The sequence below is a fragment of the Zeugodacus cucurbitae genome, chromosome 3 (genome assembly GCF_028554725.1).
Source record: "Zeugodacus cucurbitae isolate PBARC_wt_2022May chromosome 3, idZeuCucr1.2, whole genome shotgun sequence".
Classification (NCBI taxonomy): domain Eukaryota; kingdom Metazoa; phylum Arthropoda; class Insecta; order Diptera; family Tephritidae; genus Zeugodacus; species Zeugodacus cucurbitae.
Genome location: NC_071668.1, coordinates 11,002,712 through 11,023,841, shown reverse-complemented (window position 1 = coordinate 11,023,841; position 21,130 = coordinate 11,002,712). Strand labels below are relative to the sequence as shown.

General features: G+C 34.7%; 2 protein-coding genes across 4 annotated transcripts in view; one reads left to right on the top strand and one right to left on the bottom strand.

Annotated features, from left to right (window-relative positions):
* The window catches only part of LOC105210820 (uncharacterized), a 40,651-nt gene that overhangs the window by 824 nt on the left and 18,697 nt on the right, over positions 1-21,130 (top strand). The window contains exon 2 of the mRNA XM_011181972.3: positions 2,257-2,291. The gene's annotated coding sequence lies outside the window, so the exon portion shown is untranslated. The remainder of the gene's footprint in view (positions 1-2,256; positions 2,292-21,130) is intronic.
* Positions 1-21,130, bottom strand: part of LOC105210819 (uncharacterized) — a 32,485-nt gene that overhangs the window by 4,084 nt on the left and 7,271 nt on the right. For 2 of the 3 annotated variants that reach the window (XM_054228025.1, XM_054228024.1), the window contains exons 2-7: positions 16,734-16,855; positions 16,302-16,435; positions 15,613-16,165; positions 14,619-15,490; positions 13,247-13,719; positions 12,852-13,172 (exon numbers count right to left, since the gene is read on the bottom strand). In XM_054228025.1, coding sequence (XP_054084000.1) covers positions 12,852-13,172; positions 13,247-13,719; positions 14,619-15,490; positions 15,613-16,165; positions 16,302-16,435; positions 16,734-16,855 — 2,475 coding nt within the window. Of the gene's footprint in view, positions 1-1,349; positions 6,973-12,851; positions 13,173-13,246; positions 13,720-14,618; positions 15,491-15,612; positions 16,166-16,301; positions 16,436-16,733; positions 16,856-21,130 lie in introns of those variants that run through there. The other variant, XM_011181968.3, reaches the window with a different exon arrangement.

Here is a 21,130-nt window from a genome sequence, read left to right as displayed (position 1 = left end):
AATATATAATATACATACATTAGGAACCAATGAAAATAGCGGAATAAAACTTTACACAAATACTTCATTTGAGCTGTGGAAAAATTGTCAAAATCCGACTATAACTTTTCAAGATGCCGGATGTCAAACATGAAGAACTCAGTGACTAAGGGTAATTTTTTACCGAAAATGTTAATAAATCTCTCAGATATTTTAATGTAATTCAGAGGTAATCTTTTTCTTCAAATAGTGTGTCTCTGTAATTATAGGTTTTTCAAAAAGACGGTGAGTCGGTTAATTTGTGAAATATCTTTGCCAAATTAAATGAGCGTTTAGTGTTGGATATAATGTACCTTGGTGGTGAACTCAGTTCATGAATTACCTCAGCCCTCATATACTATATATGATGATCTCTTTATTCTAGTGGATCTTATACCGAACATATGGATCATATTTTGTGTTTCCTTTAATGTTTAATTTTAATTAATATAAAATGTTCGGTTGTAACCGTTATCTTATCTTGTTTATGATATCTTAGCTATTTTGGGGATTATATGAAATATTAATATTACGCAAGAGTAATTAGAGAACCCACAAAAATACAGATTATATTTCAGAAAGTGATTTTTGGATATGATCTCCTTTACTATTTAATATTTCATATTTTTGCATTAAATGTAGAGTTTTATGTACTTACCTCTTCAAAATTAATTGGAAAATTATTGAATTATTTTATAATTATCTTTTCTTCAAATGTTCAGCTAATTACAATGCACTAAGTTTAACTCTCAAACATAAAAATTCATCTAAAATTAATATTGTCAAATAATATTAATGGAAATGAACTTTAAAAACGAACTGATGCTTATTAGCTTGCCTGTAACGATCATGGGTACCATACTGTTAGTGTGAAATTTAATGTAAAATTTTTGGATTTTCATTTTATTTTGGCATTTATTAATAATTTACTGTAGGCATTTATGTATTGTATAAGAGTGCAGCGTATTATATATAACAATACTCGTGTTAACATAAAAATGTAAGTATGTATGTTTAACTTGTTAATTATATGTATGTAGATAGCAACGCAGCGAAAATTGTAAAGCTTTTGGGAACAAAGACATTTCAATGCGTAGCTGGTCATTTAGGACTACATCAGATGGAAATAATATAAATAATATTCTATATGCACATTTAATTAAATGTACATATTATCTATATGTATAAATGTGTTTATTTTTGTGGTTATAATGTCGAGCTTAAAAATATATATTTGTTTTTTAACGTTATACAATGTTTTTTATAAATATTTTTTCTTGTTTTTTGTAAATACATACATACATACGTTTTGAGAAAATGCAACAAAGAAATGTAAAATTGTAGAATAAATTTATATGCACTTTTTCAACTGACTACAATGCTGCTGGTTGATTTTCCCTTCATTGAAAGTGTTTTAATTTTGTTTAATTTTTCACATTTTATAAATAAATACAATATTTCATTTTGCTTTCTGCAAGCATAATACATAGTATGCCTAACTTATCACAAAATAATAAATTCTTTTTCATTTCAATTTTTTTTTCAGTAATAAACTCATACAAAAGTTGTGTTATACAAATAAAATTATTGCTACCGCAGTTCTGGTTAAGCTAAACTCGACTGAATACAATAAAAAATAACCAAATTAACAGAAATACAATTCAGTGTGCATAACCATATGCCTAAAAGCTAAAAATACATTTTTAAATGCTTTTGTGTTGCTTTTACTTTCAATATTTTTTAATTGGTGAAATGAAGTTGTTCTTTTTTTAACAAAAAGTCACGTACTTTTTTTTTAGTATAACGTTATGAATTAAAATGTATTTCATTCATCATTTTCTACGGATTACCGTTAATTGCGGAAACGAGTTTACACATACAACATACATTTGTATATTGGTATATAATATATGTATATAAAACCGCACTTAAATACAATAGTTATATGTATGTATATGTGAATGTAACTTTTCATTAGTGTATATATATGCATGCTTCAATCGAGTCATTCATTATATGAATACATTTTTCTACATTTTATTTCTCACAATATTAAATATTGTTCCTTGTATGATATAAATATGTTTATACATACTAAAATTTTTATTAATATTCAAAAAAATAAAAAAACGAGACATTTTCGAGTTTATGTGGGGAAACGTATTTTGTAATTGTTTAAATTTTCAAATGATAAAAATACTAATACAACATTAAAAATACTTTTTTCTTTATTTTCAGTTGTCAATTCACTATGTTGACTGGTTTTCAAAAGGGTGAGTGAATGAAAAACAATTACTTTATTTTAAAAAAATATAAAAAATTTGTAATTATTATTATATTAAGTAAATTTGCTATAGCTGTCCGATTTGAATTGGTTCGAAAGCGTTTGCAATACTTTTTAGTTTTTTCACTCTTTAGTTTTTTGCTTAGGCATGTTTGAAAGGTTTTATTTAAATGTTTTTTAGGTAAACAGAAAATTGAATACTTTTTATGCAAGAGGTAAAAGCATAAAAATGTGCAAATAAAAAATTATAAAATATTCATATAGTTTTCCTATATTAAACTATTAGGAATAGAATTACGTTTGCTTTAGTTGGGTGTAAATATTAAAATGAATATTAATGTGTTTTTTATTATAATTTATCGTTTGAAAAAATGGTTAGTTGTAAATAAAAAAAAGAATATTAATAAATAATAATGAAATATAAATTTTCTTCAGTTAAATATTAATTTAAATACACTTTTTTGCTTTAAACGAAGCTGCCGTAATCCATTCGAATACATAAATATTGTTTTCCTTACGAAGCCATTGATAAACTTCAAGCAACGCTTTCATAAAATATAATAATAATAATTTTAAAAGAAATACATTAATAAATATTTTTATGTATGTAATTATGTATGTATATATGAAGTTTTCTTATATAAATTAAAACGATTTCAATTCGATAACATTTACTTATTTACATGTATGTACTTATTTTTAAAAATTTTCTTGAACTTCGTTCGCATATACTTAAATCCTTCGTAGCAAACGCGCTTTTAAATATGCACTATTGCTTACTTATATAAATTTAATAACAATATAATAGTTTTTCTTTATCATTAAGGCGGTTCACACAATCTCGTAAAACACTAAGGTAGTACAATAAATTATAAAAAAAAATTCAAATAAACAAAAAATATTTTTATGTGTTTTGACGATATTTTTTTGACAAATAAAATTTTTTTCGAGATTAATATGGTTTCACATGTTCTTAAAAAACTAAACATGATATTCAATTTCTTTTTTGCAACTCATAAAGTAACGGTTACATCTTACATATTAAATAATTTAGCAGCAAAATGACTTTTTTAGCCAAAATATAAGCTTTTCGAGTGAAAAAATTAATTTTTGTATTTCGAAGATATTTTAAAAATTTAAATAATATTAATTCAGCTCAATATAAATAACTTTACATATAAACGAGATTGTGCAAGAGCCCAAATTACATATCAACTCCGCATGCTGCCTATACAACTCAATACAAAAAGTTGTATATAGTACATTTCACATCCATTATCTTGCATCAGTTCACATTTACTTGTGATTCACATCCATCTCTTGCAACTATATATCTCTACACTTAATTCTACATATACTATACGTATGTATATGTACCTAGAAATTTAGGTATACTTATGCAAAATACTATAAACATTCACTATTAATTGACTTCATTATTTACTCCTTGGAATTTTTCAATACTTTATGTAGTACTTGTTTCAATTCACGTTTCAACGTACGCTTCGTTTCGGAAATTCGCTTCTAGGAGAATAGATTATTGCGTCGTTTCAACGAACCGAATTTCTTCTCGGCTTCCAGCAACATTTTCTCATTGCGCACCACCTCGAACGGTATGGTTTTGGAGAGTCGATCGATTTCTTGATCGGATGGAAAATCTTCGAAACTCATATTGCTAAAACCAGTTTTCGCAGAATTTTGTATTGTATTCGATTGGAAGCTACTCGTCATTGCCGCATTGGCTGAGGCACTTGTACCTTTGGCGTTACTACCGACGCCGGCACTAGCTGTCGTTTTGGAATGTTTTGTTGCACTGTTGGTTGAGATATTTGTTGTTGAACGATTTTTATATTTCGCTTCATTGACGATAACGTCATTATCATCATCGTCATCGTCGTCTTGCGATTGACTCTGTAGCCGTTGATGTTTCTGTTTGCTGCTCGAGGTGAGTGAGGAGGTGGAGCCGAGTACGCTGGCGGACACAACTTTTTTGTATGTGTGTCCCTTGACTTTTTGTGTTATCTTCGCCGGTAGCGTTCTCACACCCAAATGGGACTTTTCCTTTTTTGGTTTTGTTGTGGTGAGGGGGGCGCTGTTGAGGATCGTTGTCGACGCCGACGTTGTTGCTGCTGTTGCTGGTGTGACTGCATCCATGTCGGCAGCATGCGATCCATGCGGAACCACTGGCTCCGCCTCATCGTCTGTAGTAAAGTCCGAACAACGATCTTGGGAGATTTGTACAAAACCATTATCGGCAATTGGAAACAATGACTGATGATCGGACATTTTCAAATGCGTAATCATGCTGGACGAGCCACCGATGGAAGTTTTGCTAGGCATTTGCGCCTGTTTACTGGCAGATATGGAGGAAACAGAATGGGACATGCCACTTGGTATATTGAGTACGATGCCACCGTGGGCGCTGGCAGCATGCGCGCTCGTTTTGAGTGTCGGCTTGTGCATGGCGGTGGCATTGGGTGCGGGTACATTAATGGCGGCAACATTGGTCGGGGGAATACTGACATTAACATGCTTGGCGATGGTAATATTATTTGCATTCGTCACCACAGTTGCGGGCAATTTTATATAGGCGTTGGTAGCGGTACCAGTAGCTGCTGCACTCAAAGGTGGCGCCGGTATGGGCGCAGTCAATTGAATTGAATTCACATTATTGCGGTATTGCAGTGAGGAATTCGGCAATGGTTCGGGTGTTTTGTTGATGATTATTGAATGGTTAATGGTCACCAGTTGTGGCGCAGGACCACTGGGCTGTGGTACTGTTGTCGTGCTAAAGGGCGTCGGAATGGTTGGCATACCGGTATGTTGGTTTTGTGTTTGACTTATATGGTTTGGTGGCGTGGCTTGAACTTGTTTTATTTGCACAATATTATTGTTATTCTTATTTCTTGTAACGCTGTCATTGACACCTTCTATGGGATTCACAATTATACATTTACGAATTACCTGTGGAAATGGTTCGGAGCCAAAGAGATCTTGTTCTGGCGCTGGCACTTCGGTGACTGGAAGCTTTGGCTCGATTATCGGACATTCTGTTGCCGGGAATTTGGGCACAAAGTTTGTAGCTATTGTTGGCTTCGCAGTAGTAGATTCTTTGGACGCTTCCGGTACAGTTGATATAACGGTTACAGTGCCAAAATTGGACGAGCTTTGTACGTGAGGTTTGGGTGTAACAGCACTCGTATTCATTTTCGGTTCGACAAATGGATTGAAAAACGGTTCATTGAATTCGTCCAATTGCGGTGAGGGGCCGGAAGGAAAATTAGCAAAGCTGTCGACTGAGTTGGTGCGTTTATCGGCACCCTTTACCGGTGTTGATGTCCAAATTTCCACCGAGTGCGATTGCGTTTGCACCGGCGGATTTCGTGCCGGCACTTTGGGCGGTGCACGTTGAGTTTTCGAAGTACGCCTTTTCAAAGGCAAACCCACAGGCATCTTAAACGGCGCCATTGCAAACACATCCAACTCCTCCGGTTGGTTATTGGTATTTGTTGGTAATGTCGGTAATGGTGCATTTTCGGGCGACTCCTCCGTCTCATTGCTACTCTTACCTTTCGAATCGGAATCACCAGAACCATAATCTAACTCATCATCGAGCAATAAGGGCTTATCCCCCAATTTATTTAGAAAATCATTAGATGTCGGACTCAACTCACTTTCATCAACGCGCGCTGTAATACCACTCGCTTCGGCTGCAGCTGCCACAGCGGCAGCAGTGCGATCCTTCTTACGCATACGTACCTTAACCAACACACGACTAACATCATCTTCGTGCGTGGTGACACTTTCACATTCCGCATGGTAGGCCGATGAACTGCAGGTCTTTACACTCTCACTTATTCCATCCATATCCATGACGGGGCGGCGCAGCTTTGTATTACGCCTCTGCACATCATTCTCATCGAAAAAGTCATCATCCTCCGCACGCAAATCACTTGCCGACCCAATCGAGTCTTCGCTATCCGACTTATCACCCGTTGCAGCTGCTGCAGCGGCGGCAGCAATTGCAGCCGCTTGTTGGTGTTGTTGTTCATGTTGTTCTAAGGCGGCGTTCACTTGTTGGGCTGCCTGTTGAGCGGCCGTTGTCGGTTTCTTAGTGGAATGACGTAACTTCTTAACAATAGGCACTTTCAACTGCGTCTTATCGACTTTATGATAAGCAGCTTGTTGTATTTTATGTATAGTATCCGGTATGTTGTTGGTCACAATTTGTTTGAAAATCGCTTTTGTGCTGCTGGGTCCACTCGTATTGCCGTAGTCTTCTTGAAAATACTCCGAATCGGAATCATCCGAAGTGGGATTATCATTGCTGCGCAACTTTTCATATTTATTACGATCCTCTAATGGTAGTTTGACAAAATTACCACCCGGCAATGCTACACCAGCCAAGGTGGCTACAGAATCCCCATCACCACCACCAACACAATGTAGTGCATCACCTAATGCACCGTCAGCGCCACCTTCCGAATCGGTCTTAAGATTATTTATCAACGAAGTTTTCTCTTCACTCGACACCTCGAGCGTGGGCGATAGCAGCCATTTGGACGAAGCTGTCGATGAGGTCGTACCGCAGGCCGCTGTTATGTTGCCACTCGCACCGCCACTAGACGAAGCCATGGATGCCGTCGGACCACCGGTGACGTTAAATTTAGCTGAAAATGAGATTAAGTTCTTTTATGCAGTATAACAAATGAGCTATGTATGTACAGTTAGCTTATTGGTGCGAATGTAAGTACGTTTTGCATACTCTAAGTACGTACGAGTACGTGTAAATACTATTATCATGGTGGCTACATTATTTTATTTTTCTATTGTTTATCGCTAAGTAAGTGGCTATGGCTTTGATGGACAATCGATACTTTTACTTGTGTTGCCTTCTAGTTTAATTTGGTAGACGTTCAGAAATATAATTATTTCCTTTCTTAGTTGAAAACTAAATATTGCAAAACAACACAATAATACTTGTTTCTAAGAAGATACTATTTTCTATATTGTAGGCAAATTGTGGGCTATAAGGTCTATAAATCGTCTATAAAAGTAAAAATTAGGTCTTACAATACTGAAATATGGTTAGTAATCAGAAAATAATAAAAAAAAAATTGGGTTTATGTACTAAAGTTTTTTTAATAAATACATACTCCTAAAAAAATACTATAAGAAGTTATACTATCTTCGATCGAAGGTTTAAAAATAAGGCTGAAAACAAAGTGAAAGATAAACAGCTATGAATTAGCAGAAAAAATCTTTTTTCATCACCGTCAATTTAGCGTTATTTTAGTTATTTTCGGCTGGGCTTGAGTTTGCTATCGGTTTTGTGGTTTTCGGACCAAAGACATGTCAGAAAGCCTTTTATTTAGCTTAAAGCAAAGTCTACAACTTTGAAACCCACACACGAGTTAATTAGAATAATCATTGATACACTTTTTATACTCCCGCAACAAAGTTGCTAAGAGAGTATTATAGTTTTGTTCACATAACGGTTGTTTATAAGTCCTAAAACTAAACGAGTTACATATGGGGTTATATATATATATATATATCAAAGTTTTTCTCTCAGAAACTACTCGACCGATATCAACGAAATTCGATACATAATATTTTCTTGATACCCTGATGACACGGTTGAAAAATAAGTGAAATCGGTTCACAAACACGCCTACTTCCCATATAACTTAATTTTGAATTCCATCGGATTCATTCACTTTATAGTATATACATTAGGAACCATTGAAGATAGCGGAATAAAACTTTGCACAAATACTGTATTTTAGCTGTGGCATCACTTGTGGAAAAATTGCCAAAATCGGACTATAAATTTTCAGAGAACCGGATATCGAACATGAAGAACTCAGTGCCTAAGGGTATTCTCCTAATAGCGTGTGAGTTTTATTCCGCATGTATCGGTTAATATGTGAGATATCATAGCACCCGAACTTAGCCTTTCCTTACGTGTTACTATCTCATGATAGTCTGTTCGCAACCTCTAAATATCACTTGTGATTGTATTTAAAAAGAATTAATTCAGTTTACATTAACGTAATATTAAAATTTATGTTATATACATATAGTTGACACCAAATTAAGTTATTACTTTTTATATACAATATTTCTTTTTTATAAACTTTTACAAAAACCAAAAATGTTTAATACAAGTTCGCCCAGTTTATGTACATATGGATGTGCGTATGTATAATGTTAAGTACTCTGTTAATGTGTGCGAGTATTTTTTTAATTCGCGTATGTGTGTGTGTAATAAGCATGTCTTAAATATATTGAAGTTCTGGCAAATAGTTTTTAAAAAACTATTAAAAATAAAATAATTATCTACAATGCTGGTATGTTGTTATACATAACTCTAGAAGTTTACTAGAATTGTTATTTATGAATATTTTTCGGTCACAATCGTGGATAATTGCCAAAAGAAAACGTTAATAGAATTAATAGTTGATTATTGAAATAGTTGAAATTGAAGATTATTATTGATATTATTCTTGAAACAGTATTTATTTAAGCGTCAAATTTTGAATTGAAAATAAATTAAATAACGCTTAACAACAACGATTTCACATTAAAAACATTTTATGCATCACTTAACACCCACTTGAAATATTTTTGCAAAATTGAAAAAAAAAATATAAAAAAAATAAGTGCTTGTTTTAACCCAGGCTTTAATGTGTATGAATTGAGTAATTAATAATACAGTTGAACTTCCAAAACTCGAACTTCTATCACACGAAGTTCTTCATAATTCGAACTCTTTAATTGACATTAGAAGTCAAATTTCATACAAATTACCTTCTGTAACTCGGAAGGCTCTCAAACTCGTAGTTTTTTTGTGGATTATGGTGATTCGAGTTAGGGAAATTCAACTGTATTTGTAAATATGAATTCTAGCCGCATTTTGGTAATAAGTGAGAACGACACCCAGTTGCATTTTTTTTTTGTGATTTGTATATTGCTTTTAACAGTGAATAATTTGCATAGCTTTTTTTGTTTTTTTGGTCATTGAATAAGTTTATATATATTTTCATAGTATCATATAATCATAATTCATATAATATATATATTATATATATAGTTTTTATTTAAATATTCATATATATTGTATTCATAAAATTATTTATGCATATTACATTACATATATTTAATGCCTTTACACGCTATAATTTTGTATATATTGCAATACATGAGCATAGGATGCGCCTAGCTGAGGAGTTACAGCACACTTTTCTTCATTCGATTTTCGCACTGACTAACTAAACTACACTTGTTGCTGGTGGCTGCTTTGAGATTTTGCAAAAGTACGCGGGACTGGAGAGTGCGCACACTCGACTACAATGCTACTCCAACTCACTTATATAAATGACATTTTTTTAAATTTTTCATGCAATAACTTTATTGCAGTTATTTTGAAATTATTTTTGGTTTTATTCGCCTAATAATTCTCATACAGTTCTTTGTTGGTGAATCACATTCTTTGCTAATTTCTCTGTACATTTATATACTCGTTTGTATATCTGTTTACTACTTAATACTCTCTTCTTTAAGCTCTCGTTTTTTTTGTATTATTAAATCTTTTCAATCAGATGTTTGTATATATATATTTTGCTGAGACAACAACATTTAATTTATATATATATATATTTAGTATTATATATGTATATGTATATAATTTTAGTTTATGAAAATAGTCATACGCATTGCATTTGGTGAGTTTAGCTTTCGTTTACATTTTCAAGGTACAATTTTCTATTTACTTTTATAATACAATTCATTTGATTAATCGAAAAAATTATGTGGCTCTGTTGCTTCTTCATAAGCAATCTTATTTATTTCTTTAACAAAATTTGTGTAATGAAAGGAACACTGTTCACAATTGGTCGGATGATTTGAGTGTGTGTGTGTTGTGTTTAAATGATAACAGAAAGACAGTAAAATCGGAAAATTTTGATAATTATATTCGGGCAAGAGCATTAAATTAAATAAATTGGCGCTATAAATAAATAGAAAGGGAGTTTATAAAAAGGATGTAATAAATTTTGCGCTCAAAGAGTAGCGAGAAAAAATGCTGTGGCTATATTTTTAAAAAGTAGTGGATTGGCGAAATTTTATTATTTTTTGGAATTGAAGTAGCTGCTTGCGTTGGTGAAGCTAGTTAGAAGTGGTTTACTAAAGGGATATTTCTGTTGTTTAGAGCCTTATAAAGGGTTTTTCAATAGAGACGCTACAAAAGTAGACCTATAGGGATAGCAAACGACGCCTTATTTTTCTTTTGACATTTCTCTTGAGTAAGGATTGCCATTTCATCATGGAAAGATATGCGATCCCAACGAGTCGAAATTATTAAAATTTACTACCGAAGTCAGTCAGTGGTCTCAACTTTGAGAGCGCTACGTCCAATTTATGATTGTCATAATCGTCCTGTCATGTCAACAATTGAGCGTCTAATTGAAAAATGTGTATCCACAGGCAAACAAAGTACAAACTGTTCCCGTGCCAATCAGACAAAGAAGTGCCGCTAGCGCATCAATTGAGGAAGACCCAAATGAGTCTCTCACACGTCGTTCTCAAGCGTTGGCCATCTCTCGTTGGATAAAATTACGGTTTGATGCGGTGTATGAGCGGTATGCGTTCATTAACGGCTGATTTATACTTGAAAACCATCGAAAATTAGGTTCAGCGTCTGGATTTCTGAAAGCCCGTGCTCGTGGTGGCCATGAAAAATAAATCGAGTTCCATAAATAATGGCATCGAATGTTCTTTCACAGGAATAAATGATTTCATTCATATCTCCAAACTGTTTTTGTTTTATTTAGAAAACTTCTATAGCGCTCTTATAGAAAAACTCTTTACTATAGTATAACTACCGAAACTTAAATAAATGTGTTTCTGAATTAATTTGAATTGCTTTAAAAAAAAAAATTGGGCTTATTTAATGACTTCTCTATATTTTCGGTATAAAGATCGGGATCAATCGAGAAAATTGCATCACAATAAGATTAACCAATGCATAGAACATATATTTTCAAGCTTTCTTAACAACATAACCTCACTTATTTTCGAAAAAAAAGTTAAAAAAATGAAAGCACACATATATTTCATAATGACAAATGACAGATGTAGCTACATGTACTAATACGATATGCGTATATGATGATATGATATGTAAATTATATGTTTACATAACTATTTTTAAATACACTATGTAATGCGTTGATTATATAATAATATTACTATTTTTAATGTTTATTATATGTATTTATTATTGGATTAGTCACAAATTTGAAAGGAAGAGAGCATAAGATACATACATAGTTCGCATAGTTACAAACCATAAACCAGTTAAACAAATACTATATATTAGAATAGGCGCATACATTAATTTAGACTAAAAACCAACACCCAATATTGTATTTCTTTAATATATATACACATTTTTATTAGTTCATAAATTCAAATTGCACATTATCGATAAAATTGTTTAGAAATTAGTTTGGTTCTTTAAAGAGTTAAACTTAAATTAGTATCTCATCCACTAGCTTGTTCGTGTGTAACCAGTGTAAAAGCTGAAAATTTATCTGATTTTGTCGAGAATTTAGCGTTCATTAAATTAATAATCAATAATTATTTAAATTTATTTTTATCTAAATTTAAGAAGTCCAACGTATTAGTACTAATTTAAATACAAATTTGTACAATTTAAGTGTAGAATTTTCATGTTAGATTTGTGTAAATACCACTTTCGCTTTATACATACACGCATGTATGTATCTCAAATGCATATTGCACAATCGAACAAAGATACTAATTCTCAAGTACAAATAATATTTAAGTACTACTAGTTACCGTTTTTTGATACTACCGCATTCATAAAATGGTCAAACTACGCGATTTCCCTTTCACAAACGTTTTAATAAATATTAATTGTGTGTATTTTTTTTTAGGATTGACTCATACAACATTTAGTCACTCAAGCGCACGCATTGGTGCTTAAATTGAGCCTGATTATTGTTTTGATTGCTGTCATTTTCCCTTAAGTTATTAATTTGTGATTTTTCTTCTTCTTCTTCTATACTTGTTAGTTTCAATAATTTGAGCGGAGAGGAATTTCGCACTTTGTGCCAAAAATATTGCAATGAGCCGTAAGTAGCTTTTAGCTTAATTAGTAAATTTAATTTCGCTACACGATTTTTGTTATTATTTCTGTTTTTGTTTTTTGGTACATGCGGGGACTATAAATATTACGCCGCTGTCAAAAGTTTGTATTTGTTATTTGTGTTTTTTTTTTTGTTGCTTCTTCTTTTGGAGAATTTTACTAGCATTGATAAATTGAGTGGTACTTTAGTAAGTAAGTAATATAGAGTGGTAGTAAGGTGGTGGTAGAAGTATATACGTTAAATTGTTATTTAGCAATTACTCATACTCATAGGCATAGGCATATAGGCTTAGTATGTGCATACATACATACTAAAACAGCGTTTGCTATGTATGAAGTAGAACAAGTAATGCAAAAAATAATTTCATGCTTTACCTCCAGTTTTACGCAGTGTTGTTGCTTTCTCGCGCAATCCGGCCGGCAAGCTGAATGGCGCCGAGCCGAATGGATCCTCGGCAATGTGTGTTACAACGGCATTGACACTACCGCTAACACCACCTGTAACTGCAGCGCCGCCAACAACTGTTGGGCCGAACGGTGTGACCGTGACCGGAAGTTGTGGTGGTGCTTGTTGTTGTGGTGGTTGCTGCTGTTGCTGTTGCGACGTTGACTGTGTTTGTGTTGCAGGCATACTTGTCGCATAACCTTCAGTAGGCGTTAGAGTTGAAGTAGTCGATGCAGATTTAGCTGTGATACCTTGAAGAATTCAATAATTTAAAATTTGTATACTGTATGTATATATAGTGAAGTATTATTAGTGTTCAACTTACTGCCTTGACTGCCACGTTGTCGTATTTTATCGAATTCTGCCTCAAATATATGATCTTCGGTCATTTGTCCGAATGGTTGCTCCTCAAATGGATTCCAAGCTTCAATGCGTTTACCTAATGAACTACCACTGGCATGATTAGCAGCCGCCACCGCATCGGCATTTGTGTATGCCAAACTATTATTAGTATTACTCTCCATGTTAGCGCGTAACACTTGAGCGCTTGTCAATTCAGCATTCGATATTGATGCCGACATGGCGGCGGCACCTTGTCCTTGCATGTGCAGTGTTTGTGCGGCTGGTAGAAAGAGTCCTGGATTCGAGCCACCATAATTCGTGCCAGAATTGGCCATTGCATTGACCAACATGCTGTCATCACCACCGCCGCCACTGGCGTCATGCGCGTGTGACGCACGACTCTTGACCGAATGATCATAGGGCGCCAGGAATTGAGATGTCTCATTGGCGAAAGTTCTAAGAGTTGTGATGTATATATCCGAGAAATGGGTGCGAGCGTGTTGTAGGGGTGAAGTGGGAGCGAGCACAGCAATAGATGAAGAATGATGTGTATGGAAATAAGAAAAATTTCATGATGTTAAAAATTGGATAAGAAACAGGAATGTGGAGAGTGGAGTGTGGAAGAACAGGAGTGCGCATAACTCATGGTTTAAGTGCAATCAACGATTTAATTATTGTATGCATTTAAATATATAGCATATATTTTTTTTTGGTTTTTGTTGAGGGCATAAATATGTAATTGAAGTTGAAAACTATTGATTACTAGGCGTTTATGCTTAAGGTCGCGTTGTCTTCATTGTTATAATTTTATTCAGTACTGTTTGCTTTAATTTTTAATTTATTATTTTTTTACTACTAAATTTAAGTTTTAATTTTTTTCTGTAATTTTGGAAGCTTTGAAACCGCAATATTTAATTTTGGGATGAGCGTTATTATTAATATCAATTTAAATAGTATTCCACTTAAATTTCTTCTAAATTGAATATTGAATTGAATTAAAGTGCTTTTAATAAAAAAAAACCAAATGAATAAGAGTATATTAGATGTCCATCAAGCAGATAAAGCAAAGTTTAGAATTTCAATGACTATTCACTCAAATGTTCTTTCTCATCCAAAATGGCTGACCTTAATTAGTCCACACAGTCGAAATGAACAAAAACAAAAACACAATTAACACGGAAAGTCAGTAGTAGAATACACACATATGCACACACAATTGGCAAGACATGTATGCAATATTGCAAAAAACAAAACGAGAAAGAGCAGAAGAAAAGAAAACGTACAGAAGAAACACACACAAATCGATACAAGCATAGAAACATTCAATCAAATATAATAGAACGAAAAATTCTTACTTATTAAAGGCAGACGTATCGCTGACATTGCGTCGATGTCCAGAGGTGCCGCCACTGCTGCCAGTGCTCGGGCCCACGCCCGACACAGTCAGCATACTGCTCTTTGTTGGTGTGTTGCCAACAGTTGTATGATGCGCTGACAACGAGCTCACAGCTATATTATCCAAACCATCGCCCACACCCACGCCCAAACCCAAGCCGAGACCCACCCCAACACCAACACCCAGACCACTGCTGCATGCGACTGTGTCCACAGCAGTATGTTTCATTGCGACCGGTGCATTCTCACTAAACGGATCTGGATATACAGACGATTCGAAGAGGCTATTCAGCACTTCAGGTGGTGGCTGTGGTTGTTGTGCTGCAATCACTGCGGTATTGGTGTTAACGATTTGGTTGACAGTTGGTTGTTGTTGTGTTAGTGGTGTTGTTGTTGGTGGTGGTGGTGCAACTGTGGGTGTTGCAGCAACTACAATAGTAGAGGTTTGTGGTGTCGTTGCCGGTATGGCAACTGTGGCTGTAGACACCGCTGTTGTTGCTGTTGTTTGTTGTGGTGGCACGACTGGTGGTGCCAATTGTGGAAAATTTGCTTGAAATTGTTCGACTATCGGTTGTTGTTGCTGTTGTGGCTGTGGCGATGTTATATTATTGCGTGGCGATGGACTTGGCGGTAAGCCAAGACCAAGCGGATTCGCACCATGTACAGCCGAGGAGCCTTTCGGACGTTGACGTGGCGCTACACTCGTACCGGACTCTACAATCGGCACACTTTGCGGTTTAGGTGTTTTAGCTGCGGCAGCAGCAGAAATACGTTTCGCTTCGGACTCAAATGGAGGGATGACGAGTTGCTCGAAATTTGGTGGTGGAGATTTCTGAGGATTTTTAAAATATAAGTGTTTAAAAGCTGATAGTTATACTCAAAATAGATTTGATATTTATATTTCTTTATATCATACAAGAATCGAAAGCTCTTTATGCTAAAAAAAAAACTCACGTGCAAATTTTGTACTGGATTATCTTTGCCGGCCAATCGGAACACCACTTCGCACACTTGCCAAATATTCGGTCGTTTGTCCATATCGGGTTCGAGCATATATTTAATCAATTGATGCATGCCTGTTGAGTATTTGGAATTGTCTGGTATGGAGAATTGACCATTCTGTATGGCCAACGTACTTTCGCCGAAGGGCAAATTGAAAAAACACAATTTGTACAGCATACAACCGAGTGCCCAGATATCCGCTTTGGTCGTAATACTTTTGCCAGAATAGAGATCGATCATTTCGGGTGCACGATACGAGAGTGTTGTATACTTTTGGATTTCCTCTTCGACAAACGTAACGCCATGCTGTTGCGCATTCAATACTTTCGCTGTGGCAGAGCCAAAATCGCAAAGTACAAAATTACCAGCATCATTCTGCAGTATATTCTCAACTTTCAAATCCCTATGGATGATGGGAGTTTGACAGTAGTGCAAGCGTGACACTGCCTCTGAAATATCACAGAATATGGAGAGAACTTCCGGTTCGGTGAAGCCAACCTGCAATCTGTGCGCAATGCATTTAAACGTAACATAATTAGTATTATTACAGCAGTTATGTTTGTATAAATGTATTAATGTGTATGGGTGTGTATGGTGTTCGCTTATTTGATTAATTATGAATTAAGTGTGCGCGCACTCACCTTGCATTCATCATGGCCAGCATGTGCTGCTTGCAGTAGGGCATGAGCAACAGTACTTCACATACACCGTTACCGGTGTGCGTAATACTTGAGTCAACGTAGCCTATAATATTCTTGTGACCGCTTAGATTACTCTATGGAAAAGGAAAAAAGACAAAAAGTGCACACACACAATATAGTAGCAGTAGCAGTAACAGCTGAGGAACATTTCTCATCATTACGTGTATTATTCACATAATTTAATATTTATTCAGTTATTATATCTTATAATGAGCGAATGAAAAACAAAAAAAAATAATTTATAATGAAATATTTAATAATTAAAGCGGCACGAAAGCATGAAATGTTAGCCGTGACAATGGCCTGCACAACGTCGGCTAACACTCCAAATTTTTTGTGAGCTTCACGTGTGTGTGTGTGTTTTGCACTTACAGCGATCTGAATCTCCCTCTTGGCCACGTTCAAGTCGTGCTCGTTATTCACATACATACGCTTGAGCGCATATTTTGTATTGCCTGTGTTCGCTTTGGCGAGGAAGACCATGGCAAAACCACCTGCAAGGAAGCAAAATCGTAAATGATTAAAATGCACAAACATACATACATACTTATACATAAATGCATGTGTAATAAACCTAAAATGTCTATAGAGATTCGTGGTAAAGAACCACTTAGTATATTTATTTACAATTCCAGACATATTTTTATGAAATTCTCTTTCTACTTAGTAAAGTGATTAATAATACACAGGTTAGACAGAGCTAATTAATCGCATATTTTACTATATTAAATGGAAATGAAAACCATAATTAATGCGCGTTTTCCATCTTACTATTAGACGTACACTAATTGCGTTTGTTTCATGATTAATCGGTTGATTGTCCGATCGAAGTCCAGGGTAGACTTATTCCATATTGTACTTCTAAATTTTGTTTATATTTGAGTCGGGTTTCTCGAGAAGGTTTCGAAAGGAAAAAATAAGAATTTAATGCTCCTGAGATGAGCATGGAAGCTCTATTGAAACAATCCTTCTTGAATAGATAAATTCTGTCTCTTTATGAAGATTACATTTCTTAATGTAATGGATTCTACAAAAGTAGACCAATAGGGACTGCAAACGACGCCATATTTTTCCCGCTCTTTTGACATTACTGTTCAGTAAGTTTTATCATTTAACATGAAAAAATAGATCAGACAACGTGTCGAAATTATTAAAATGTACTACCGACTGACTTGGAGTCAGTGTCCTTAACTTTAAGAATTTATGGTCGGCTCATTTCTGGCAAAATGGCTTCGTCAATAAGCAAAATATGCGTTATTGGTCAGGCAGCAAGTCAGTGTTATCTCACGAAATGGCCCAGTCAATTGGCCGCCTTGGTCGTGCGATTTGATGCCGTTAGACTTCAAACTTTCCTGTGGGACTACGTCAAGTCTATGGTCTATGCCAATAAGTCAGCGACGATTGATGAACTTCGTACGAATATCGTACATGAAATTGCAGTAGTATCGGCCGATTTATGCTTGAAAACCGTCGAAAATTGGGTTCACCTTCTGGACTTCTGCAAGTGTGCCCTTGGTGAGCATTTTTTTTATTACAATTGTACCTAGTATATAATGATTAAATACTAACAACAATTAAATTCTAATAACTTAAAAATAATAATTAAAAGCTAAATGTTAGAAAAATTCATTTGCTGTTACAGTTGCCTTGCTAAGTCTGAAGGCCTCTTGCGTTTCAGTCGGTTTTCTCTTTCAGCAGTACCGATGAGTCTGGAGGCCTCTTCATTTACATGCTGTATAAGCCTCATTTCGTGAGCCTTTGCAAGTTTGGTTATTTCGTTCACTACTGAACTCACACCAAGATCACGGTGAATGTCAGCAGATCTAACATACCAAGGAGCATTAACTATACTTCTTAGTACCTTATTTTGGAAGCGCTGAATGCAGGCAATACAGTTTTGAGTTGAGCAACCCCATAGTTGAGCTCCATAGGCCCAAATTGGCTTGATTATATATAAACAGCTTGTTTGCGATTGAAAGCGTGGATCTCCTACCGACCAGATGGTAAAACTTAGCAAATTTTAAATCAAGCTCGCACATTTTTTTCTTGACATGCTCTTTCCAGCGAAACTTTGCATCTAGGGTGATTCCTAGGTACTTAGCATTATTGTGATGTGGTATAGGAGTACCATTTATATAAATGGGATGGTATGATTGTTTTTTTAAAGTAAAGTCTACTTGTATTGATTTGGAATCGTTTAATTTAATGCGCCACTTGGAAGCCCATTTTGTAATTGCATTGACTGCTGTTTGCACTGGAAGGGTAGATATTGAGGTTGACTCTCCTGCCTGCTGCTAACAAGGCTGTGTCATCCGCAAATGTCGCTGTCACGTAACTTGAGTCAGTGGGGATATCACTTGTAAAAAGCAAGTAAAGTATTGGCCCCAACACGCTTCCCTGTGGAACACCCGCTTCTATCGGTTGCAAGTTTGAGTATGCATCCTCTTGCTTTATGCGAAAGTATCTGTCTTTTAGGTAGGAAGCAATTATTTCGCAATATTGTTTGGGTAACATGCATTTCAGTTTCAGCAGTAGACCCGAATGCCAAACTCTATCAAAAGCCTGAGACACGTCTAAGAAGGCCGCAGAACAAACGTTCTTTTTATCCATAGCATTTTCAACGAAATTAACGATTCGGTGTACCTGGTCAATTGTTGAATGATGATCACAAAAGCCGAACTGATGTACTGGTATAAGGTGTTTTCGATCTATTATTGATTTGAGCCTCTTTATGAGAACGTTCTCGAAGACTTTCGATAGAGCTGGCAGCAGCGATATTGGCCTGTAAGATGTGACATCATGTAGTGGTTTACCCGGCTTAGGTATCATAATAACTTCTGATACTTTCCAAAGCGATGGAACGTATCTTAAGTATAATGCGCAGTTTACAATGTTTACAATTTTTTTTTATACAATTCTTTGGCAGATTGCGTAATATCTCTCCGGTTATTAAATCAAACTCAGGAGCTTTTTTGAGCCTTGCATTCCTGATAAGACTTTTAATTTCTTTACAATTAACTGGAGAAATGTTGACAAATGGATCCAACCAACTATTTTCACAGTTTAGCTCATCTTCATCATAAGGTGTAAATGTGTTTCTCAAATGATTTGCAAATACTGCAGCTCGCTGTGCATTCGTTTTGGCCCATTCAGTTTTGTTTAATTTTATTGGTGCGACATGTTTTATTTGTTTATTAATATTCCTTGCAGCTTTCCAGAGCGAATAATCGGTAGTTTTATCAACAGTGAGTTTGGACAAATACGTTTTGAAGGAATAGTTTTTAAACTATCTAATTTTTGTTCTTAGTTCCGCTGTATATCTATTAAGCTCTGTTTTGAGAGCAGCCGACCTAGTTTGCTGCCATCTTGGTGAGCATGCAAAAGAAATTGAGTTCCATATATAATGGCATCGAATGTACTTTCATCGATATCATTTAAAAAACTCCGTTTTCTGGAAATAAAGGATCGCACTTATGTTCTCGTAAGAATACCTTCCCATATGCACTTATTAAAGCCGGCATTTTCTCGCTGACCTTCAAAGTATAAGTTACTAAATTGTAAAGCATCCATTTTGTGAGTGCATCCGCTCTGGCTAAAAGTGTGCTCAAATCCAATTGTCTTGCTTTAGATGGGGGTAACCTATTTACATGTAAAATTGCAAACGGAAGCACTTTAATATTAAAAGCCTAGAAGCTTTGATGCTGAACTTACAACTCTTGGACCCAGTAAACATATACAAACACATTCCGTAAAAGAGCTTCTTACAATCTGCATACGCATAAGTAATGCAATTACATTGCAATTCAATTAAAAACTGTATTGTTAGTCGATGTTGCGGCGGTATGAACCTACATACTATGTGTCTAAGTACCGTACCGTACTTGGCCATTTGCAACAAACAAAACGTACTAATGATAGGGGGTTACTCATGCCATAATCTCTACTCTGAAACACATTTATATGAAGATACTCGTGGTCATAAGTGTACCTTTGTACATAAATACATACATATGTAAACCTAATAATATACATATTTATATACATATATGAATATATGCATATGTATATGTATGTATGTATTTGGTGCCATAAAGTTACTATTTAAATAGCAAAGTATTTACGTTTTTGTGTCAAAAGCGAAGTAATCGATATTTGTGGCATGCTACAACCGGCAAATAATTCCTCTTTACACACACACATATATATATATATATGCACTCATAAAAATGCGCTTTGTGAGTGGGAGCAATTTGAATGCTTTAGTAGTAGTGGATTTATAGACTTAAGGAAAAGGAAAAATACCTTTGAGAATCCAAATAGATGCAGTGAGTAGTGAATATGAGTGTGGTGAAGCCAAATCGACGTTTTTAAGCATTAAAGAGCCTGGTTTTTAAGTGGAGAAGGGCAGTTTTAATGTGAAAATAAGTGATGTGCGTGAATTTTGGTTCGATTTTTACTTAATTAAAAATAGAATAAAATCTGAGTGTGTACTGATACGTAGACTATCAATTAACGCTTTAGTAGATTTCATTTAAGATATTTAACTCATCTTGAGGTCCAGAAACGTCCGTATTTTGACTTGAGCATCTTTAAAGTTCTGTGAATGGCTGATGCATTTAACTTTAGAAACTTTTTATGGCAAAAATATAGATGGAATCCTATTTATATTTTTCAATTATATACCTATGTACATATTATAATTTTTTACTCATTATATGATTCACAATTTTTTTGTAAGAATTAAACATAATTCGCATGAAGTATTAATT